The sequence below is a fragment of the Harpia harpyja genome, chromosome 10, assembly GCF_026419915.1.
Source record: "Harpia harpyja isolate bHarHar1 chromosome 10, bHarHar1 primary haplotype, whole genome shotgun sequence".
NCBI classification, from domain to species: Eukaryota; Metazoa; Chordata; class Aves; order Accipitriformes; family Accipitridae; genus Harpia; species Harpia harpyja.
In genome coordinates this window covers 40,363,417-40,387,775 of record NC_068949.1, presented here as the reverse complement: position 1 = coordinate 40,387,775, position 24,359 = coordinate 40,363,417, and the positions used below count along the sequence as shown (strand labels likewise).

The 24,359-nt window shown below is 37.8% G+C and overlaps 2 protein-coding genes across 5 annotated transcripts in view; one reads left to right on the top strand and one right to left on the bottom strand.

The window, feature by feature from the left end:
* The first annotated feature begins 35 nt into the window (after positions 1-35).
* MCMBP (minichromosome maintenance complex binding protein) lies at positions 36-17,802 on the top strand. 2 transcript variants are annotated; one of them, XM_052798429.1, is made up of 16 exons: positions 36-293; positions 1,056-1,141; positions 2,873-3,013; positions 3,325-3,366; positions 3,876-3,977; positions 5,405-5,534; positions 6,931-7,082; positions 7,796-7,896; positions 9,695-9,864; positions 10,758-10,881; positions 12,489-12,606; positions 13,280-13,445; positions 15,664-15,797; positions 16,462-16,626; positions 17,030-17,118; positions 17,424-17,802. In XM_052798429.1, exons 1-16 carry the CDS (start codon positions 236-238, stop codon positions 17,548-17,550), a joined length of 1,905 nt encoding a protein of 634 aa, XP_052654389.1. In that variant the 5' UTR covers positions 36-235; the 3' UTR covers positions 17,551-17,802. The 2 variants fall into 2 exon arrangements, with proteins under 2 accessions (XP_052654389.1, XP_052654391.1); XM_052798431.1 differs by lacking the exon at positions 36-293 and adding an exon at positions 793-894.
* Positions 17,803-19,270: 1,468 nt separating this feature from the next.
* The window catches only part of INPP5F (inositol polyphosphate-5-phosphatase F), a 48,677-nt gene continuing 43,588 nt past the window's right edge, over positions 19,271-24,359 (bottom strand). For all 3 annotated transcript variants that reach the window (XM_052799310.1, XM_052799311.1, XM_052799312.1), the window contains 3 exons: positions 24,033-24,161; positions 23,180-23,267; positions 19,271-21,904 (listed from right to left, as the gene is read on the bottom strand). In XM_052799310.1, the coding sequence (XP_052655270.1) occupies positions 20,770-21,904; positions 23,180-23,267; positions 24,033-24,161 (1,352 nt within the window). In that variant the 3' untranslated portion in view covers positions 19,271-20,769. The remainder of the gene's footprint in view (positions 21,905-23,179; positions 23,268-24,032; positions 24,162-24,359) is intronic.

Genomic DNA, 24,359 nt, shown 5'->3' with positions numbered 1-24,359 from the left:
TTCTAAGATGGCGGCGGCGACGCGCCCCGACGGCCTCTCCGCGTACGGGTGAGGAGGAGAAGGCGGGCTCGGCCCTGGCGGTGCCGCCATTGCCGCAGGAAGAGGAAGAGGAGGAGGAGGGCGGAAGCGGGGAGCCCCCGTGCGAGGCTTGCGAGCGGGACTTGGCGGCTGCAGGGTGCCGGCGGCCCCCCCCCGCCTGCCCTCGTCCCCCGCCGCGGCGAGGCTCGCCCCCGCCATGCCGTGCGTGGCCGACTGGCTCAACAACCCCTTCAGCATCGTGCAGGGCATCTTCGGTGAGCGCGGGCCGGGCGGGGCCGGGATCCTCTCAGCAGCCACCCGGCCGCCGGGAGGGCGGCAGGACGGGGGCTTCCCCTCACGGGGTGGCGGCGGGAGAGCGGCGGGGCGAGGCCGGGAAGGCCCGGGGGAAGCGGGAAGAGCAGCGAGGGCGGGCGGCCGCTTCCTCCTTCGCCGGCGGGAGCGGGCGGGAGACGCGTTGCCGAGGCCTCCGAGGGGGTGCGCGGCCCTCGCCGGCGGCTGGGGGTCCTGTCCCGGAGCTGTGCCCGGGCAGCGAGGTCTGCCTCGGTTTGGCAGGCCGGTTAGGGGGAAAAAAAGTGAAAACAATACGTATTGGGGGGGTTCAGGAAGAATGCGTGCTGGCCGCGTGGGTTACCGATCAGTAGTAATACTACCAGTGCTGTCAGCTGAAGCTGTTCCTGTGCTAGGCTTGATCTTAACTGAAAACGTGCTGAAATAAAAATTTCCGCGGTGAACATAAAGCAGAAAGCGGTACCTCGCCTCCTCCGCTTTCTAACTGGGTGTATTGCAGCGTTTCAGAGCTTTTCCTCGCTTCCAAGGGTGGCTGTGTTCATCTTGGTTTGCCTGGAAGCGTATAAGGTGGGAAGTCAGTGCAATTATAAGGGCATAAAGTAGTCTAAAATGCAGTCATTTGCCCAGAATAGAAGTAAATGTTGAAATTGCTTACTGTGTTAGGAGAATGCTGAATAGAAGTCTGTTACGTGAGGCTAATGCGCCTGTAAATGTGTTTTGTTTTGTAGCCCAAAATGTTCCAAACTCTGATTGGGAAAAGAAGGTAACTGAATACTTCAAGGAGAAATTAAAAGAAAATAATGCTACTAACTGGGTGAGATTGTTTTATTCTTTTAGAGTTATGCCTTTCTTAAGTTTCATTCTTTTTACCTTTTAATTATTGCAGTGACATGCTTTTGAGAAGTTCTTCCTTTTCATGTTAAGTACACTTCCAAATTTTAGGCCTAGACTTTATGATACATTATTTACATGTCAGTTGCTTTAATCTGTGTGTAAAGCAAAAATGTAATATCCTGACTGAAACCAGAGAAGCCAATCCACTCGTCTTCAGTGTACTGTTTTGCCCTGGGCCGCAGCTGCTGAATGCTGCCTATTTGTAGTACAATCCAGTAGATGGCAGGAGTTGACAAATACTGACATTTTTTAAAGTGCTAATGCCTGCCCTGTCTACTGTGAGTCTGCAGCAAATGTTTGTACACCACAAGTTTCTGAACTGCTTCTCTCATCATCTTTGATGCGATGCTGCAGACTTTGTGTGGGTTGAATAAATAGCTGCTTGGGCTTTCAGGTTTTAGTGAAAAATACTTTCTGCTAAAACTGTGCCTTACTGGGCTGGATCAGGCCTGGTTTTTGCAGTTTAGCAAGGAAGCTATGCTTTAGATGTAAAAGTGAAGCATGCACACTTGAGTTCAAAAGCTGATATATTTCTAAAAGGCTGTGGCAAAAATGGCATCATGGAACACTGCTAAGTGGATTAGAAACTTTCAAATCTGTTCTACTTATTGCTAAAAAACAAGTGAAAATTATTGGGTTTCTTTTTTTCTTCCTCTGTCAGTGAGAGTATTCAGTAATTAATATTTCAATGACAGTTTAAATCGAGGTGTAAATGGCAAAATTGTGTTAAATTTACAACATTAGAAGGAATTGAAAGCACATTTTCTTACTCAAGAGAAACATGAGGGAATATATGTTTGTTTGTTAAAATGCCATTTCCTATAGGGCCACGTCTGGTTTTTGTTGCATTTTAATGTTGGATGTGTGTTTTTTTTCCAACAAAGAGGTTATCTTCAAAACCAGAAACCTCTATTCTTATTGCAAGTCTCATTATTTCAAGTTATACCACATGCCTAGGCATTGATTTTTTCCTTCTGTTTTTCCATTGTCATGTAAACATATGTGAAAAAGACTCTCCCAGTGTGGACTTGCAAATTAACATACAGCTTTTCCATGGCCTTTTGTTATAAGAAATTGTGCATGCAATTGCTGTAGTACCACTGGTACATAATACATGGTAAAAGTGCTGTTAAATAGGAATAAGATAAGTAATAAATTCTATTTAATACCTCAGCTGCAATAATTCCCAGTTTAAGAATTACTTTCAAATGATGTACAAGTTTTTATACGGTTTCAATGACTGAAATGCATTTCTTTTATAGTCAAGTATCGGGATTAAGAAATGAACAGGACTGGTGGCTTAGGAACTGGAAGAATTTGGGAACTGTTATGTGTCTGTGTCTAACTATTATCTGTAACAGCTATTGCAGAAACTTCTGGTGTTGAGGTATACACACTTTGTTACTGCTTGGATTAGGGCAGGAGATGTACTCAGAAAATATTAAGTATGTTACCTGATGAGGCACTGAATTGTCAGAGGCAATTAATCATATCAACAGCAACAATATGGGGTTTGAGGCAAGTAACTGAACAGTAGGACATACTGGATGATCAGAGAATAAGTTGGTGACAGCTTTTGTGGTGGTGTTGGCTTACTTCAGAGCCCTTCCTAATATGTACCAGTTGTTTAGAATAAGGTCTTTTTTTATAGGTTCCATCACTGAATGATGTTCCCGTACATTACCTAAAACCCAACAGTTTAGTGAAATTTCGCTGCATGGTTCAAGATATGTTTGATCCTGAGTTCTACATGGGAGTATATGAAACAGTTGACCCAAACACAAATGCACGTGTAAGTGAAATACTGATTTATTATTTTAGTAAATGTTTATAATTTTGTCCATTCTAGTCCTCATATTTCTCTAGTTTCTGAGTTAAACCATGGAGTCTGGGCACTATTTAATAGTAACTGTATGGCTCAAATGGTATCAGTAATACATCACTTCTTATATTTCTGTTGAGGAATAAAAATCACTAAAATAATGAAAGCTTCGGCAGTATGCCTTTGGGGGACTTCCGACTGCAGTGATTTTGGTATGAGTAATTCATATTCAGGATGCTGTCAGAAACAGAATGATTGCATTGCCTTTTCCTTCTTGACAGGTTTTGCATTTTGGTAAATACAGAGATGTGGCAGAATGTGGGGTAAGTTATACAAGTTATATGAATTTTGAGATGAAGCATTAGACAGAAGGATGCAGCTTTTAAGCACAGTATAGCTTATTTGGTACTCGCCAATGGATTCCTGGAGACTAATTTTGCATTTTAAGAGCAATCTCAGGTTTGGAAAGCCGAGTATTCTTAACTGCTCACGGGCATTCTAAGTAAGCAGGCTTCAAGCTGTTTCTGTTGTATTTAGAATTTGTTTTGCTTGGGGGGCGGGGGAGCAGAGAAGCGCTCTTGATCTTGAAACTTTCTGCTATGGAAAACAATTTACTTTTGGTAGTGCAGTGCAATTAGAATCAAAGCATTATAGATACAGACTGGATTCACTGTTTCATGAGTATTAAGTCTTGTATTAAGTATCAAATTAAGTATGTAGTCTTGCATGTTTGTTGTAACTTCTGGCTGAGTAACTGAATCTGTGGGATTAGTTTCAAAAATGAAAACAAACTCTAATCAGATTTTTAACAAAATTTCTATTGGTATTCTAGCCTCAGCAGGAAATTGATTTGAACTCCTCACAAACAGTCACCTTGGAGAGACAGACTTTCTACTGTGTTCCAGTGCCTGGCGAATCAGCATGGGTGAAAGAAATATCTTTTTTGACTGAGCTAGTGCTCTGTTATAAAAACAGTGATCACCAACTAATTCATTAGATTTAAGGAGATAAGTTTATTTAAAGATTCTTTTCTTTTGAGTGAATCAGGAGAGGTGGTAGGTATAGAAAAAGTAATAGGTAAAAATTGGTGGTGTGCTATATGCACAAAGAGGATGCAAATGAATTTAGGAGCATTGCTTTTTGATTTAGTAGGGATTTAGACTAGATTTTCTTGTTTGCTTGGGAGGGTCTTGAAAATTTCTGTTAATTTCTATTTGCAAATGCTTAGAAAAAGAGAAATTTCAATTGAGCCATGGACATTCCATTGGCATTTTCTGATTAAACCAGGACACTGTTATATAGTGAGTGTCTCCTACAAGAACCTGTAAAAACACCTGTAGCTGAGCATGTTAAGACAATACTTCCTGGAAAATTGAAGTATTGTGGTTTTAATAGTTTGACCACAGTATGTCATTTTCTTAGTTAGTACAGGAAACATTTTGGGGAGAAACAAATCATCTTTAGTTTCTCCTAGTAAATGGAAGTTGAATTATCTGAGTGGAATGGATACAGGATGCTTATTAGGAATTTTATATTCTTTTGTCCTCAAGGGAGTGGGGGAGAGGTCTAGAAAACCTAAGATATGTTGAATTTTGTAAAAAGATAAGAATTTTACGGTAAATCTATAATTATTCGATATTTCATATTTTGAGTTCAGAATTTAAGAAAACTGCTACTTGTCATCAGCACAGAATGCCAATGCAATTTTTAAATTAAGCTAACACAATTTTTGCAATAAAATGATTGATAGGAGTTAGTCTTTGAATGAAACTTGCAGCAAAGTACTGCAGCAATGTAAATTTAAAGGGAGACGGACTATTATGAAAATAGCGAACACGATTTCAATCTTTGCCCGTCATGCTAAGAAAAGGAAAAGTGTGTTAGCTTTTTCAAAATTCATTTACAAGTGTAGTATTGCTAGTATCTTACAAGTATGTGAACATTTTCTGTGTGTTTAAAGTAATAATAGTAATTATATCAGCAAGTCTTTAAATACTGTTACAATGTCTGTTCTTTAGGGTTGAGATATGGGAGAGAAAAAATTCTTGAGATTTTGAGTTGTACCTGACCATAAGCATGTTCTCTGGGCAGAAAAAAACCCCTTTTTTAGGGATTGATAGTGGAATAGCACTCAGTATTTTTCAGTTACTATTTTCAACAAAGCCAATGACTGCTGTATACATCTTAAGCAGGTTATTTATATATATCTAAAGAGATGACGTCTAGATAACAATTTGAATCATTATTTTAATGTTTTGCTCAAAATAGAATAATAGCATTTTGTTTTTAAAAAAACAAACAACTTGCTTTGCTTGGATTTTCTCAGCTGAGTCTGTGGTTGTCCTTAATCTGCAATTTTACGCATATATTAGTGCAAGCCAAGCTCGAGTTAGTCCTTCAACATCCTATACACCAAGTCGCCACAAGAGGAGCTATGAGGAAGATGAAGATATGGATCTACATCCATCTAAACAGAAAGAGCAACATATGGGTAATAGTCGTTATTGATGAATAGTTATTATATCTTTCTGGAATTTGCAAAAATTTCATTTTTAAAAATTGAAATATTTGCAATTGTTTGAATCGGTCGTGTTGTTGTAGCCTTCATAACTAATCCGGTGGCTTTGTTGAAGTCATCAGTGGTTTAAATTGAAGTAGTGTGGGAGAGCCTACACATGTATATTGTATGACTTGTTGGTATTACTTTCTAGAGTTAATTCCTAAAATTATTATTTTGTACAGCAGCACTTGTGTATTGTCTTTTTTATGTAAGAGCACACAAACAATTTATAGCAGCAGGCTGAAATTTAGGAGTTCTAGTTTAAATTCCCACTCTATTGCAGATTTCACGGTAATCTGGAGAAAATCATGTCTCTCTCATACTCTGTGTGTGGATCTTACTGTCTACTTTGAAGCCAAACTACATGTCAATTAGGTGTCACTTTGCTCAAGCAGTAGTATACATCTAAAATACATCTTCCAGCCTTACCTTTTTTCTAATGTAATTTACTAATCCAAGTTCATAAAGGAACCAGATTAATACCAGACACTTGGAGCATCCTGAAGAAAGCTATTAAACCTTTTAAGAGGATGGTATTTCAAACACTAGCAGTGTTCAGATGGCATGCAGTTCTTACTTATGTTGTAATCAGTCCATGAACTACTTGTTTTGATGCTCATCTGTGGAGATGCCACTTATCTGGGGTTTTCTGGCATGGGGGTTTTCTTGGAGATTTTGGCAAGTTTTCTTTTGAACAAGAGAAAGTGGTTAGCTTAAAATTGTCAGTCCTGTTAAAGAAAAAAAAACTGTAGAAGCTATTGCTTGCTTTTGTTCGGTGTTCTATGTCTATCGCATTCATTAGCTGAATTCAGGTTTTTCCTTTTTTATTCTTATCAGTTTGCAAGATAGTTTAGACTGTTTTGTCTTCATACTCGGACCAATCAATTGTAGAAAAGATTTTTATAGCTTTATTACTGCTGAAAATCTACAGAGATTTTTAATGTAAACTGTTTGTTGATGCGTACCCTCACCTTTAAGAACTATCCAGTTTCTTAAAATTAGGCATGGAAAAATATTATCTTTGCAGTCCTATGGAATTTAGAAAAAAATTTTAAGCATTACATTTTGAAAATCAGATTTCTGGCCATGTTTGGGTTTCTAAGACACATAGATCTTTACCGTTACTCTCACTCACACTTAACTTGATAATATAAAATATGCATGTGTGAGATTTTTCTATTCTGTTTAAGAGTATCTTCTGTCAAATACATTGCATTATTAAATATTTTTGTCTTGTTAAATTAGTTTAATTCTGTGTTGCTCACTGAAGAAAGTTGTTCACTTTTGCATTTCTGTTTAAAGAGCCTACGAATCCTGTATTTTTCAGGCAGTGGAGGTGATATCCATGGTTGTGTGGAGCCAAAGAGATTAGAAACAGAAGCTTCTGCAGGTCATCATCTCATTTCTCCCAACTGCTCCCCTCCACTTGACTTAAATTTTCCATTGCCAGGAGAGAAGGGACCAGCATGTCTTGTAAAGGTAACAAAAGTGGAGAGATGATGAGCATGGCTGTGGTCTCAGTGAGGCAGTCAGAATCTGAAGTTAGAATGTAAGTAGTTAGTCTTGCATGGTTTATAGGCACAGCAACTGTCTCTCAGGCCCAGAATTTTGTTTCTACAGATAATTACATTGTTTCTCTTCATGAGTGCTGTATTTGAATTGCTGAAATCCTTCAACAGCATTTGTTAGAGCTTGCACCTTCTCACTACACTTAAAAAAACTCCATTACTAGGTGCTTGAGCGTGTAGCTGGTATTGACTCCTGGTATTTTGCTTTTAGGGTTTGTCCTCTAAAGGAAAAAAGTTGTGATGGAACAAGCCAACGTTTTTGTACTGTATTTGAAATAGTCTTTGATTCACTAGTATGCTATATTGACTATGAAACTTCCAACACAAAATTTCTATGCTGTTACTGTGTTGAATGCTCTCTTATTCAGCAAATCTTGAAATCAGATTAGAATACAATTGTTTACATTTGTGTAGCAAAAGAATGCCAATAGGAAAAAGCATGCAATCATAGAAACTGATTTCTCCAGTCTAAGCTTACTGACACTGAGGACTAGGAGAGACCTCTTCACACAAACTGTTCTCAGTCTACAGTTGAGTCTCCTGAGATTTTTTTCCTTTTGCCTGTGTGCAGTCCTGCATCTGGCCCATCTGCCTCCGTATTTTATTATTTTCTCTTTGTGGCAGGTCTATGAGAGCTGGGATAGCTTCAAAGTCAATGACGTTCTGGAGGTATACGGGATTTTGTCTGTGGATCCGGTGCTGAGCATAGTGAACAATGAAGAGAGGTAAGGCTCCCCCAATGTGTGGTCCTGCAATGAAGGAAATTTTTATTTCAATGAGCAAAATATTGTGGCTGTCCCCTTAATACAGACAGGGAAATCTGTAAATACATAACAATTATGCTTAAGAGGTGAATTTTGTTGCTTAAAAAAAGCTTGATATGGAAAGTGTTAGGTCTACCATCCTGTAAACTGAAGTCTGTTGTACTCTGGTACGTCCATACCCTTGGATATACAATGCATCTGTTTTTAGGTCGTTGAACAGCCGATAAAGCAGAAAGTGCTTCTATAGCTAAATGTTTTGTACTCTTTCATGCCTATTAAACTTTCAATGAATGAGTCAATAGTGCACAAAGCTTTCAAATAAGCTTTAAAATTATAAAATGTCCTTTTGAAATAATTTCTAAGTCCATGAAACTTGTTACCATAAACAGTTCTGAAGAACATAAAAAAAAAGTTTGCATGTCTGCATGGAGAGTGAAAGTGACCAAAATGAGTAAAAATAGGGTTGATTTTTTCATTAGTTAAAGTGTATCATCACGTTATACCGCTGATAGAAACTTCCCGTTTCACTTGCTGTTCTGCAGTTAGTTGCTTGACAAAATACAAACTGATTTGGAAGGACGCAAGAAGTCAATTTTTAAAATAAAACTGTTGACCAGTCTAACATATGTACTACTGATGTCTTGAACCATTGCACTTTACATTATTTGTTGGCAATTTTGTTTATCTTTCTGATAAATACAGTATCAAGAGTGCAGTGCGAATCCTTTATAGTGCCAGCTGCTTAGAAGTTAACTCAGCCTGGTCAGCTGCTTTTGGTTATCATCTGTCTGACAGCTAATCCCAGAGTGACAGCTCAGTTGGTCAGTCATAGGTTGTTGGGTTTTTTCCTGCACGTCATTCTATCGCAAATAGATAAAATGGTGGCATTTAGCAATGTTTTGAATGCAAACAAAAGAAATTTCTTTTAATGGAAAGAGTAGATAGTCTGTTGGTGGACTGCTTTCAGCTTTTAAAACTGGTACAAGTTGATTAAATTTGTACTAAACTTTATTATCATTTGATATAGTCACTTAAGGGATTTTAGTTTCTACATAACAAATTAAAACCACCTGGAAGGAATTTTGTAAGGCATCATCAGGGAGAGCAAAGCTTGTGTATCTGAACTCTTAAATTTAGAGGTAATACCTTCAAGTTTTTGCTGAGGTACATTAGGATTTATTTACTAATAATTTTTTTTACTCAGCCAGTGATATAGCTGTTATGTGACTGTTTAGGCGATCTTGTTGTCAGGCTCTGGAACCTGGTGGAGTATGAAAATCCCACATGTGCATACACAGACAAATGTAATAAATCATTACCTTATTTTCTTAAAAGTTACTGTTTAGACTTCATTCAGTACATGCTGGACAGAACAGTGTGTAACATTTTATTTGAAGCTACATCTTATTAAATGGTGCAGCAAATAATAACTGTAGTTTTGCGGTTTTGTTTGGAGTGTTTGGGTTTTGGTTTGGGGGGTTGTGGGGCTCTTTTTTTTTTCAGAAAATAATAAAAATTTTTTGGTCAAGCATGCTTTGGCATTTTGATATCATTATATAATTGTGATTCAGTATTTATGGTGTTTATAAAAATCATAAAGAAGGTAGTTTGAATATGGGAGGAGTTACCATGAGCTGGAAGCGGATGTTGTTTGTTCCGATGTGCTCTTTTCTTGGCCTGGTTTCGGCTGCTCTTAGTCAGATGGAGAGAAATTTGTGTGGAATGTTTCTAAGTCCAGTTGTGCTGTGCCCTTTCCTAGGGACAGCTCAGCCCTTGATCCTATGGAGTGTATGGACATGGCAGAAGAACAGAGAGTACACAGTCCTCCAGCCTCATTAGTCCCCAGAATCCATGTGATTTTGGCACAGAAATTACAACACATTAACCCATTACTGCCTGCCTGCCTTAATGAAGAGGAGAGTAAAACCTGTGAGTATCTGAACTTGGCACCTCTCTGTGTAGCTGTAAATGTGTGTTTTCCTAGTGTATCTGAACAAATAGCTCTTTGCTCAGAGGCAAATGCATTGATGGCAGGGTTTGAATTTAAATCTTGTTAAGTGGAGGAACTGTTCAACACTACAGAACTGGACAAGATGCAAGTGTTTGTGTTTATGTGGTGCTTAACGTCTTTATTTTTCCCAAATAAATGTGATTTATATGAAACTTGATTTTGCATTCTACGTGCCCAAGGATTTTACCAAGTTTTTCAGCCATAAGATTTTATTTGTTTTCAAATGGAGTAGCGAATTGCTGGAAAATTAGATTTCCATTTTAGTATAACAGTGAAAATAAGAAACATACCGACAACATAAAGAATCATAATACTGTGAAGAAAATAAGGCAATTCTGGTTTTAAGCAGCTATGCTATTCCTTGTGGCCTGTTTGACTGTTATTTTTTTTGTCATTGAATTATTGCATGCAAACCTCTAATTGGTATTTATCATTTTCTTCCTTGTGTGCCTTCTATTGGTTGTCCTGAGCTGTGCTATGTGTAAAGGGTTTTTTTTCTGCCTTTAATATAGTATGGATAGGCTATCAGTTTTAGAAATTTAGCTCCAAACTTTACAGCCTTCTGCAAATGCATGACACAATATCTAATTAAAAAAAAGAAAGCATTTCCAAGGAAATGTTGAGTGACTCAGGTTATCCAAAGCCAGTAACTGCTCAGCTGGAAAACCAATGAATGTTTATTTTTCCTAGACTGCTGTGGAGTAACCATTTTTCTTCATCAAACTGTAATGGAAAGTAAAATTTATATAGGGGGAAGAGGGTAAGGAACAGCACATTTTCTGACATTTGTTGTCTTCTGCTCTTTTATCAGTTGTTTCTAATTTCATGTCTGAGCTGTCACCAGTGAGAGCAGAGTTGCTTGGGTTCCTCACCCACGCGCTCTTGGGAGACAGTTTGGCTGCTGAATACCTTATATTGCATCTCATCTCTACAGTGTAAGTATTTAGATGTTTGCTGAGAATTTATATATTTACCTTTTAAAAGAAATCTCCTTTTATGGGGTTCTACACCACTCTGCAAATAAATGGCAGAAATAGCTTAAGTACTTATTCCAGTAGTACTTTGTCCAGCCAGAGTTGTCCTGTCATAATAGACACAGTAAACAGATTTCATTGTGTAATAACACTAAGTTTTGTTAAAAGGCCAGTTTTGTGGCAGTGTATCCTCTCAGTGTTCTTTGAGAGCTGGACAAAATCTCCAGGATACACTTTATAATAGAGGTATGAAAACATGTTTTTATCTCTAGCTTTTTTTATTGAATAGGACATGCAGTTGACTTCTTAAAGATGGCATTTACTAACTGCAGTAATTATTTTTAGGTATTAAAAGATACTGAAAGGTACATTCTGGGAATTTGTTTAATTAAACGTAGACATATGTTTAATGGTAAGTTCAAGTGACTCCCATTTAGCACGCGATAGAAATATACACCTGAGCTGATGCTGTAGCTGAATGTGCATCCATTGTGATCTGTCTTTGTGGCTGATTAAAGTGGATTTGCTTAATGTTCTCTTACGTTGGTTTAAACTGTCACTGAATGAAAGAGCAGCATCCTTTGACTCATTAAAATTTCAGGTGTGAAACTTCAGACTATGTTTTGATTAGATTAAGTATAGTTGTCAGGCTCAAATTTAATTTTACTCTTTCTTAAAAAAAAAAAAACTAATCATTTCTTGGTAAATAAACTACTTGTTTTATGGTTTTCAAAAATTCCATTCTGCTACAAAGTGAATAGTACAGCACATATTGTTAAACAGAAGTGTTTACAGAGCTGTAATTGGATTCAGCATGTTACCTTTCTCATACCTGCAACTGATGTGTAAAAAGCCATAAGAGATTTCTCAGCCTCAGCGAGAGAGGTGGTATCAAGATAGATCCAACCATAATGCCATGGCAGCATAATTATGAGCTGAAAAGATTTATGGTGGGTTTATGTTTACAGTCTGCCCTGAACCCTTGTCCTCATATAAATATAAGTACTTCAATATCAGTATGCGTTGGTTTTTTTTATTCTGTGCACACTTCGTTCTTTCTAGTGGGACTGTGAATGCTCTAACACTTAGACTAGAATATGTTTTCTCTCTTAGCTGATATCACAAAAAAGTTGAAATTTGTCAAGAATGGGGAGAAGATATACAGTAAGAAGAGGGAGAGGAAAGCTGAGGGCAGGTAAAGGAAATGAACAAGCATGATAAGCAGGGAAACTGAGATTGGGCAACAAGAAAGGAAAAGGATGAAGTGTGTTTACTGAGTAACAATAGAGCACAAGGAGAACGGAACGCCTGGAAGGCACATTGCCGGATCTCAAGCACTATAAATGTACTGCTTTTGTGCAATCCTGCAAAGCCTTCCAAAGCAACCTTCAGCCTAACTTAGCTCCTTGGACACTGGAGAAGGAAAAAAAGGTGGCTATTATTTCTGTATGTATTAGCATTGAAATCCTGCTAGCTATCACAGATACTGCACAACACTCAAACTGATTGATACCTGTATTCACCATGTTAATCAGACGCTTGCCTAACCTGTGTTATTTTTGGTTTAGTTATGCAAGACGAGATGTGCTTCCTCTGGGAAAATTCACAGTCAACTTGAGTGGATGTCCAAGAAATAGCATCTTCACAGAGCACATATACCGCATTATCCAGCAGCTTGTTCCAGCAGTAAGAATAATGGCATTATAGTGCTTTAATGTTTCTGATGGTAGATGTTGGACTAATTGTTCCAACCAGATAAAGAATATTTTAGTTAAAGGCAGGCTTCTTAAACAGAGGCTCCTGCTATCCATGTAGAAGGCAGATAAAAATGGAGATATGGCTTGCCTGTGAGTTGAAGTCTTTATTTACCTAGTCATCTAGGATGAATATGGAATAAAATCATATCCTCATAGGTTTTAAACTGACAGACGGATGCTGCATACTTTTTGTCTTTCTGGATTGATACATTTAGACATTTAGGTCATTTAATTATCATGTCGTTACTGTTTATCCCCAAGTTTGTGGATACTGTTCTGCAGAACATTAATAGTCATTCAGTTGGGGGTCATAATAATTGTATTGCTGCAATAAATCATTTATTGTTGTTTTGCTCATCCTAGATGTGCAGAACAGGTGTTATGAGTTCTTAACGGCATTACTTTCCTTTGGGAAATTATTATTTTTTTTAAAGTATTTAGCATTTGGACATTTGAGTTAAAGTGTATTCTATATTGTGGTAACAAGTTTTGTTTTACTTACTATGGAGGTTCACGGTTATAGCTCTTGCTAAAGGAAGCAGTAGTTACTAGGGAAGCTGGAGGCGAGGAAATACGCTGATGAGTTTCTTTTCTTGTTGCAGTCCTATCGCCTACAAATGACCATTGAAAACATGAACCATTCACGATTTATCCCACATAAAGACTACGCAGCTAATCGCTTAGTCAGTGGAGTATTGCAGCTTGCCAGCAACACTTCCCTTGTAGTAGATGAGACTCAGCTTGAACAAGGACAGCTTGACACAACAGGTAGACATTTTTTGTTGGGTTTTTTTTTTTTTAAAAATCTCATCAGGAAGGTTAACAGTTGATATATTTTAAGACAGTGATGCTAATTGTGTCCCAGTGATAATTTTCTATTACAAAACTGTTTGTGGTTTCCATATCCTATTTCATTGCTTGAACTAGCTTCCTGCTAGTCTGCAGCTTTCTCAGATGTCTTCAGGCTTGATCTCTTGGGCGTTTTTTTCCCTATTTTACTTTCTGAAAGTTCTGGTATTTTGCTCAGAAATGCTTGTGTTGAGTCAAAATCTCTATCCCAGACCACAAATGACCAATGATGAAACAAGGTGGTTCCTTGTTTAGTATAGCTTTGTTGCATTGTAGAGAACTCTGGACAGTGTCTGTGTCACTTAGTGGAAAAGGGCACTAATTTGAATAATTCTTTAGACCAAAATACCTCTGATTCATTGGAATGGCCTTTCAGTTTCCTGTGATAATGAATGAAGAAGTGGGGGAAGCATATGCTGCTGCCTTATGCTTTATACTTTTCCTGTATATATGGAAACCATCCCTGAAAACCCAACTGAAAACTGGAGATAAAAAAAGGCTATTACTGTAGGGAACATAAAATGATGATTCTGTCTTGTAAGCTGATGTAGCACTGTGTAGTATGCTTTCCACAGCTCTAGACAATTAATTTAATTATAACCTACATAAAAGAGGTGAGTTGCAGTACCTATTAAAAGTTCAGTAACTGGAGAATGCATAGTACGGACATCTGTGGTGATTTCAAGGAAAGAATAGGAAATCACTGGAAGTGACTTTATTTTAAAATAAAAATGCTATCTTGAGAAACCTGCTAGACTGCGTGATGCTATAAGCCTATTGGCTCTCCTTAATGAGTATCAGTACTTTGTCCCATTCAAGCATTTAGTCTGGCAGAGCTAGTGAGGTTCAGATTTCAGGTTGATTCTATTTAGAAACATAATCTGTTTGGTTTGGTTTTTTTTTAATTACTGCTGTGAAAAGTTGTTCATTGAAATTATTCTCTTGAGTCTTCCATATTTTTTTTCTTACTCTGCTTTGTAACTTTACTAAAAGTCCACTAAAGAAAATAGTAAAACTAGTAGAAATCTTTGCCTTGTCTGTTTCAAAAAAAAAAAAAAAGTCCAAACATGAAAATCCAATTTACAGAAAAATCTTGCTGTGCTGGGGTATAGGTTTTCTAAAATGTTTCTCCTTAATGTCTAAAAAAACTTCAACATTTAATGAAAAGTAATATTTTAAGTATTAAAAATTGCAGATAAAAAAGGATTGTTAATTTTATTTCATTTCTGTTGGTGCAAAGTTGTTCTCTACTGAATTTAGAGTAAAAAAATAAGAATTTTTAATTTCTTGTAACAATGTTGGGAACAAACTTGTTCTTCTCTAGGATTAAATTATCTTCAGATCTAGTAGTTGGTTTGGAATTCTTGGAAGTTACAGCTTAGAGATTTCAAATGGGTAAATGTCCCAGAAGTAAACCATAGTATTAAATTTGCCTTTATTTACTAACTTCGCCTTTATTTAAAGTGTAGTAAATTAATACTATTTCATTAAAGGCAAAAACATAACAGTAGATGTGTCACTTGATGCAGTAACACTGCTGAAGAGAAATTCGAATTGTTGGGTACATGTCGGTATTTCAAAGGGAGAATTCCAAGATTTAACCAGTTAATTCGTCAGTCTTAACTTTCTAGATTTTAAATAACTTAGTTCCAGGTAAGGCAAGTGACTTCTATAAAAATTTGGCAAAATAATACTGTTATTCAGCAGTTCTGGTCTTGCTAGCCTGTCTAATGTGTTCTCTATCCAGCAAGACTTCCCCCCCCGCCCCCTCCTTAAACTGTTAAGGAGGGAAATTACACTTTCTGCCAGATAATTGGTAGTGTTTTGTTGTCTTTTGAGGAGAGATTTATTTCCTCTGTAAATAGTTATTTGGCTTTGTAGGACCGATGAAAACATTAGTTATTAACACATACACTAGGCCAGATAAAATTTAGGCTTGAAATCCTTCAAGAATTCTTAATTTTGGTCTTAAGAAATGCTTGTGTCTGTCTGGGAGACATTGCAGACACAAGAAGCAACAGGATGCTTGCAAGAATTTTTCTATCAGGTACTCATTAAAAACAAATTGGAAAAAAAAAAATCAGGTCTGACATTTGTTTAGGTCCAGTTGTCAGAGAATTTGTTCTTGCTTTTCTAGGTGTACATAATGTGACAGCACTGGGTAATCTGATAACTTGGCAGAAGGTGGATTATGACTTCAATTACCACCAGATGGAATTCCCGTGCAATATTAATGTTCTTATCACTTCAGAGGGCCGATCACTCCTACCGGTATGGCAAGGTCTTCCTGAATTTGGGGAGTAACTAGAGTTGGTAGCTACTTACTAAGAGCATGCCATTCCAGAGACAAGTGGAGACAGGAAAACTGTCTTGTGACCAGGGGTGGGTATGATACGAGCATTAGTTACTGCCTTCTCACTCGTGGCTGCAGCCAAGCCAAAAACCTGTTCATAGGAAAACCAAGAGCTTGACCTTCCCTCCTCCTTGGCTGAATAATATCGCGATGGCAAGGCAGTGACTGAAGTTATTAACGGAGACCCCAGTAATGGGTAAAGCTTGCAGATAGATACACCGCTGCTCTCAAAGCCTTTTTCTAGTACAGTAGGTTCTGGGGTGGTGGGCATGTGAAAAAAGAGCAACAGATCTGGCATTAACCTGAGAAACTGAGTAGCCTAAGCTTACAAGTACGTGATCTCTTGCATTCCAGCTTCCCATGAACTGAGCGTTTGCTCTCTTGCTTCCAAGTGAAACTGGCTCCTGCTTGAATAAGGACTTCACGCTGGTTTTCAAAAAGGGAACTGTTAAATATTTAAAGAATGAATTGTCTTACTTAGTTCTGGGAAATAGTGACTTCTGTTGCTTTAGAGATGAAATTAGTCTTGGAATAGAAAAAAACAGAATGTGGAAAGAGATGATATGTAATTTTATTTTTCAGTCAGATTGCCAAGTCCACTTACAACCACAGATAATTCCACCAAACATGGAAGAGTATATGAACAGCCTCCTAACAGCAGTGCTCCCTTCTGTGTTGAACAAATTCCGAATTTATCTAAGTTTATTGAGGCTGCTGGACTATAGTATATCTGATGAAGTGACCAAGGTATGGAAGACTTGACTAACGTGTTTTCAACTGTATGTTCAGATAGAAAGCACCTTAACAGAAAGCTGCTGTACTTTCCCATTGCTCTGTCAGCGATTCTCCTTGAAGTTTTCTAAAAACCAAACAAAAGCATTTTCTTGTCCTGAACGTGCCTTCAAGGATTTGTACTCAAGTATTTCAGTATATACTTTGCATGTACCCTGCTTTCTAAAACTCATTTTGAAAACTAATTTTTTCAAAGATGAGAAGTAGCCTATTTTTACTGAAGCTTGCTTCCTGACAGCAATGATTTGAAAGGTTTCTCCTGTAATCTAAGGGTAGTTATGGTGCTTAGCTCCTTAAAAGCTTATCTCATAGTGAAGATTCTTTTTTACCGCCTAATTACATGCCATATTGTGTATAGGCAGTAGAAGAAGACTTTGTAGAAATGCGCAAGAATGACCCTGAGAGCATAACAGCTGATGATCTCCACAGAACTCTGCTTGTAGCAAGGTGGGTAGCACCATTTGTCACACCTGAAGCCTTCCTGGCACTCTGGTAACAAATTAAGTCAATGCTAATTGTCTGCAGTCTGACTGTAGTCACATGAGGCTGGCTAGCAATCACAAGATGGAGTCTCCTCTTCCTGTGTTCCTTTTGTCACAGATTCTTAGTTAGGCAAAGTATTTCCTCCCTCCTTTCTTCCCATGATTTCTAGTTCATAGGATACTGCAAGAAAACTGCTTTTGTACTGTATTAGCTTATCAAACCTGACACGTGAACGAGCTCTTGTTCAGTTGCTTTTTCTGTTCATCCAGGTTCCTGTCTCTCAGCGCGGGGCAGACAACGCTGTCCAGAGAGAGGTGGCTGAGAGCAAAACAGCTGGAAGCATTACGTAAAGCGAGACTTCAGCAGCAAAAATGTGTTAATGGGAATGAACTTTAATATTTTGTGGATGTCGCTATGAAAATTTGTCTAATTCTAGATGGAACCCATACTAAGATTGGAATATTGTTTATACCAGTTTTTGTAGATAATTTATACCAAAAAGTTATGGATATTTACCCTTGCAGTCTGAACACACTTAACTCTGTTCAGCCAGTTAAACATATTTTATGAAATTTTTTTGGAGCCTGTTTTGTAATTGAAAATTGGTAACAATGAGCAAATTGTTTGATATTAAACTTTAATACTGAAGTTGTGTAAACTTATTTCCTTTAATAATATAAAAACGTAACCCAGAGCCCTTCATACGCAGCAGTGGTAGGCTCTATTCTGGAATAAGTTTGTGCTATCATTCTTGAATGGCTGAACTCTGGGGACTAGAGCTTTCAGCTAGACAGCAGCTGCAGCTGCAAGAAGCATTGACTTCAGTATCTAGAACTGTGTACTGTTGTTCCCATGAGCTAAGGCGTGTTGCACTCAGAGCAGCAGCACAATAGTGATTACAGTGTGGTATAAAGAAGTGATTTGATCTCGGCCATGACAAGGTTCCAATATGAAACACATCCTTATTGTACTTAGAGAAGACCATGACTAACTTCTCCAATGTCTGAGCTTTATTCTGGCACAACTTTTTGGGGAAAAAAAAAGCAGCATTAACTGGAGAATTGGTGATATTCACATACTCATCCAAAACATCTTACCTTCTACGTTATCAGTACTGCAGTGTGTTGAAATTGTTTGAATAATATCAATTAAGGATTAAGAATGGTCTCCATATATCTTATTCATACTGTACAGTTTGAGCTGGTTTTCAGAGGACATACTGCCCCTAATATGACTCACAGAACTAGTTTAAACCACCCTTGTTAAGCAGGTAGTGAAACATTAAACCAGTTGGAGTAATCCAGAAAGACTATATAGAAGTAGGGCTGTCCTTGTAGAGCCAGCCTTCAAGAGTCTGTGATGAAGCTAATTCTAGATTTTGCTTCAATTAATCCTTTTCTGACCCCCAAAAAAGGCTTCTGCCAAATTTACATTAAGCTGATAACCACCTTTACTTAGTGCTTTCCCATAATTGAGTTGGTGTGAACAGGAACCCCCTTTTTTAGTGGATTTTTCCTGTTCTAAGCATGTCAGTCATTGTTTTTTGCTGCAACAGCAGATCTGAAACTGTCCTTTTTATCTCTGCACACTAATAATAATTTGAGTGTTTTTATGATAAACAATTTTCCTGTATCTTAAACTTGAGCCAAGTGTGACACCCTTTCAAATCACTTATAGCTTATTTCTATTTTTGAACACTAAAGTGAATATTCATGGTTTCATCTGACTTGTGCTACATTAATAGGAAGTGAAGCAACTGAACAAATACAGGAAGGAAATGAAGTCTCTCTTCAAAAGGCAGCCTGGCTGGAAAGGATAGTTGGTTTGCAAGATTGTCTTTCAGTGCTGCGTAGAGGATGGCTTTATGCATATTGCCATGGATTATTTGAGACTATCTCTCTCTGCTATTTCATAGATATTGGAGAACTAGCCCCAGGTGGCCCTGCTTGAGCAGGGGGGTTGGACTAGGTGACCTGCAGCAGTCCCTTCCGACTTCAACCATTCTGTGACTCTTAAACCAGAGAAAGTCAAGACACCCCACCCATCTTTGAAACTTAAAACCCCACAGCCCTGGAGTACCATGTCCCTTAACATCACATGCCAAAAACAGTCTTCCGATTCCACTTTTTTTATTAAAATATCTCATGTATATTGCTCACATTAAAATACAGTAGTAGTTCAATTTTAAATATAGCCACAAGTATAGACACTCAAAAAACCCAAACCCACATCACTTTAATAAAACAAATAAATAAATCAAAATTTGTTTATCAAAGTTTCAGACCATCAGGGGTAGATGATAATCATTTATTTCAGACACACTGGAAGTCCTAAGACACCATACTACCCTACCCATATGACACTATTTTCTTGGAACACCACGTGCAGCCTACCTACAGTACACGGACTAGAACACAGAGGCACTGGGTCTATAATGGTGGTTATAGTTACAAACCACAGCATAGTAAGATCCTGCTTTACAGTAGCTTTTGGATATGTCCTACACTAGAATGGCATGGCAAGGCATTTCTGGGAAGAGTAATTTAGATAGATTTAATCTTTTGACACACATAGATAAGGGGGGGTTGTTATCCAATGCTTAGCCTTATCCTGCAAGTATGCAAAGCTCGAGTTGGTAATGAATTTGGTTTTGATTAGATACTGACAACAATGCTCTAATGCAACACTGATTTTATGAAACAGTACACTTACCTTCTGTTTTAGAAGTTATTTGCATCTGGACAGTTAGAATATAGTTTTTAAAAAGTCATAGCACAGAGGGACACAATGCGTGAAGGTCAGGTATCTGGCTTGTCTTGCTTTACACAGACAAAAAAAATTAGAGCAAATTGCCAGTGTGTGGAATTCAGAAAAAAGGAATTAGCTTTAGCATGGGCAAGACAATTAGAAGACATTTGCTCCATTTCCCCTCACCTCAAAACAAGTGAGAAAAAAAATAATCTACAAACTAAGTTTGCACTGCAGGATTGTGGATATTTCAGATTGGATCTATATGCTTTATCTTTACTGAAAGTGTCCCAGGGTGTGTGGAAAGAAAAGGACAGCAAAAAGAAATCTTACTTTCTGGTTAACATAATGAAATTCAACAAAACCGCATCAATTCCCATTGTAGAGGCACGATTCATAAAAAGCTGCATCTAAAACTTCAATGGAAACAAGTAAAAACACCAGTCCAAAAATAAATAAAATGTAATTTACTGGTAAGTTATTTTGCTGGTGCAGTGCAAGGTAAGTAAGGTCATAGAAGTACAGTATCACCTTTTTAGTATAAATACTTTCTACATAAGTCAGAAGAGCTACAAAATTAGTCTCCAAAAATAACTGTGCAACACATTAGACAGCATGCTTATTAAATCCCAGTGTCTAAGCTACCTGTTTAAATACAGTTTACCGTTCTTTTGTCTCAGCTGCCTGAGGGAATTCTGAAGCTTGGTCAGAACCAAATTCATTTGCATCTCTCACTTCCTGTAAACAAGTTATCTATATTATTGATCCCAGTATTCAGTAGCAGTTCATGCCACAATGAGTCCTGACATCATTTTTTTAGTATTGTATTAAAAGCCACAACTAGAAGAACACTTCCTCAATTAGCAACTAGATTTGAATTATTCGTGTCTGGCATTGTGTAAACATTTCTTTCAGTTCTTTTTGTTTGATTTCATTTATAGCTTCTGGTTCTGCAGGGCTCTTCTGGACCTTTGCCACAGCAAAATTAATCCCTTGAGTCAATCCTGCTTGCGTGATGTTAGCAACCTGGACCATGGAACTGCGAATTTTAGCAAAAGGAGATACAGCTCTGCTGCTGCTACTGTCAGCTGGAGAAGGAGTCATGTGGAGTCCAGTCTCAAGGTTACCAGATACAGATCCTGGGCTTTTATGAGATTTAGTGAAGTCAGTCCCACCTACAGCTAAGAGCTGAGGATTTGGCTCAGAAGACTGTACATCCAACTTCGATGGCCTGGAAGGAATGTCTCTGATGGCTTCACCCTTGGTTTCTGCCTTCTTAGATGCATTATTGCTGGTTTGGTTTATTATGTGATGGGGCTCTTGAGAACCAGCCTCAGCCTCCAAAACCTCTGACATCTTATTCTGAGCATCATGCACAAACCTCTGGCAATACACATCAATAGGTTTAGCAAATTCCAACTCCACGCTGTCAGCAGAAGGCATGGGTACGTCTTCACAGTCAGACCGGCTAGCCTGAGAGACATGGATCTCAGACGGAACATGAATGCTAATATTCATGTCAGTGCTGCTTATAGACTGGGACCGACTGCCCAGCCGTGGAGCTGAGGCAATGATACCACAGCTAGGCAGCACGTAGTCTGCCTGCCCTATGTTCTCTAGAGAGTCAGTTAGCTGGGTGTCCTCATCGGATTTAGAATTGGTCAGGAAGTCATCAGAGTGGAATGAGTCATTATCTGATACTTCTGTATCAGATTCAGTATGGACTTTAGTATCTACCACTGGATTCTCTAAAGTTTCAAGGCTGCTATCTGATTTCCAAAGATTCACTTTCAAATTTGGTTTTAAAAAATTGACTTTCACTTCAGGTTTGGTAAAGCTGCCTAACTTCCGAAGATTGTTAATGTTTACATTGGACTTGGTTTGTTTCACTTTTTGATTGAGAGATGAGAACTTGCTCAGTAAGTAATTCTTGCCTTGGGCCAGGGACCCTCTGTTCTGAGACCGAATGCCAATGATGTCTTCATGAGGTTTACTGCTCTTCCTGGAAGAAAAAAAGAAAAAATCTCTAGTGTACAATCAATGCAGTCTCATTTATAAACAGCAAGCAGTTACCAGCTTCCAGTCTACTTCCATAAGAGAGATGGACATTTTTGTTACTAAGTTATCCTTTCCTTATGTAATTGTACCCATATAAGCTAACCAAATTCAAAACAACAAAAACAAAGGAAGGTTGATACAGAATGGTAGCCAAACAAGGGGAAAAGTAAGCTTCTGCAGGCATTTTTGGTTTTAGCTGAAACTGGATTTGAATTCTCTATATTTGGTAACCCTGCCTTTGTGCATGCTGTACTCAGTAGCCAGATTTAGCAAATATTCAGTCTTCATAATCTGTAAAGAGCAAGATTTTCTTGCTATGCTTTCTACTCAGCTGGGAAAAGCAGCTGAAATAGTAGCCCAATAGTCAAATGCAGAAGAAAGTTTTTTAAATACATGCCCTAATAGTTTTCATTTGACAGTTTACAGTTGTGCTGCACATGTTTTCTAGTAGTTCATACAGTCTGAGTTGGAAGGATCCATAATAATGCAATAGATCACACTTGAACTGGTAAAGCATGCTAAACTTCAGCTAGCCATCCTCTCTTATTTCTACTCCATTGTCTTTTGTAAATGATTTCCTCACCGTTAACACCTCACTGATATTTGTAGATAAAGGTTACTTCTGTTTAATTATAGACAATTGACTTACTAGAGAAAACTATCTAAAAAATTCTAGTAAGTACTTTTAATTCTCAACTATGCTTTCACATGCCTTCTCTTAATGGGCTTGCAAAACGACAATTTCTGTGCCATTCTAACACATAGGAGTTCAGAAGTTTAACTTCAGCCATTTCTTCACACAAGACCTGTAACGTTATCTGGGTTTGTTAAACATCCAACTGCAGTGGAATCCAAACCAGATTTACACTCCACAGGTTGCCCTCCTACTACAGAAGCAGGCATTAAGTTCAGATAGGAAAAATTAAATTTGACAAACTAATCATGAACCATCTGATCTGCAGTACATTATTTACATTTGGTAGTCTATGTTGCCTGTAAGCACACATGTATAAAATAGTATTCTTGCTTATACTTTTAGGTAAGCACCTGCAGACAGTTATTACTGGAAGCAGCATACAAACAAATTAACTCCTAGCACAGTAGCTAGATACAGACATTTCTTCTAGGCATTGCATGTATGACTCTTACCATGTACTCTTAGCCACTGAGAAGAGAGCAAAAGTAGGACACAGAAGGTTCACATCATTTAAGTACTCACCTCTCTAGCTTTTTCTCAATAATGGGCACATCTAATCCCATTGCTTGCTTTGTGATTCTCAGCATTTCTGCAATGCACTGAAGCGTGTCTGAAATCCAAGTAGCAGCCTGTCAGATCCTTAAAAAAAACCCTTAAAATCCCATATTCCAAAATCTACAGAGAAATCAGTCTAATTTTAACGTAATTAAGTTTGTTTAGTTCTGTTGGTTGTTTTTTTTTCTTTCATGCTACAGAATAGTTGCACCCTAACAAGCTGCAATTCTGATTTAAATCTTACAAAGTAAACGTCAAGAATAGACTCTCCTTAAGCCCTAAATAGTGGGTGTAAGTGAATCACTGCCACAATTCATCATTTGTGGAAGGAAGAGAAGCAATTATATTTATTTTAATCCTTGTTGACAAAACTCAGTGCTCCAGGTAAGAAGTGATATTTTTCCCTTATTAGTGTTCATTTAATTTAGTTAAACAACAAGCAAGAACATTTCTAGGCATTGATTTCACTAAATAAATCAATTTCTTCTGCTCTTTAGGAGCTAATTTTAGGTTTGTTTTATCCTGTTTTGGAGCGGTAAAGATCTGGACATGGAAATGTCTCAATTCTAGGGAGACATGTTGCTTTAAAGCCATATCTGAAACTTATTCTTCTTGCATTAAAACTGTAACATCCTAGTGTTCACACAGGAAGCCACATACAGGGGTTTTTTGTTGGTTCCCCACCCTGCACACCTAGATTATATTAAAATTTATCCTCCTTCAGAAGTTATTCTGAAAGCAATGGAAAAAGTGTTTCCTAGAGACACACTGGTATACTGAAGACACTTTTACGTATAAAACTTTTACATATGAAGCAAACCTTTTCCATCTTCTTCTGGGTTGCGTACCACAGCTCTAAGGGTGTGAAAATATCCACTCATTTCTTTGTATTTGTAATGCAGCCTCATGCAAGAGAACTTGGGTTTGCCAAAGAGAGTAGGCTCCGGCCCTGAAAATAAGCCAGGAGGTTAGAAAACTTCTTCAAACAAACACTGAAAGAGATATTGCAGAGGCTGTACCTAAACGTATGTAAGTGTTGACAATCTTTTTCAGCATAAAAAGCTTCACGTTTTCTTTAGAGTAGGATAGACATTTTAAATGACAAGTTTTTCACAATAACTAAACAATCGATTATTTACAAAAAGCA

What these genes read in the sequence shown, in the direction of transcription:
- MCMBP (XM_052798429.1), top strand. Translation starts at nt 236, where the DNA reads ATGCCGTGCGTGGCCGACTGGCTCAACAACCCCTTCAGCATCGTGCAG. An exon ending in AAAATAATGCTACTAACTGG is followed by an intron (nt 1,142 to 2,872) that starts GTGAGATTGTTT and finishes CTTTTTTTATAG; the next exon opens with GTTCCATCACTGAATGATGT. An exon ending in AATCAGCATGGGTGAAAGAA is followed by an intron (nt 3,978 to 5,404) that starts ATATCTTTTTTG and finishes CTGCAATTTTAC; the next exon opens with GCATATATTAGTGCAAGCCA.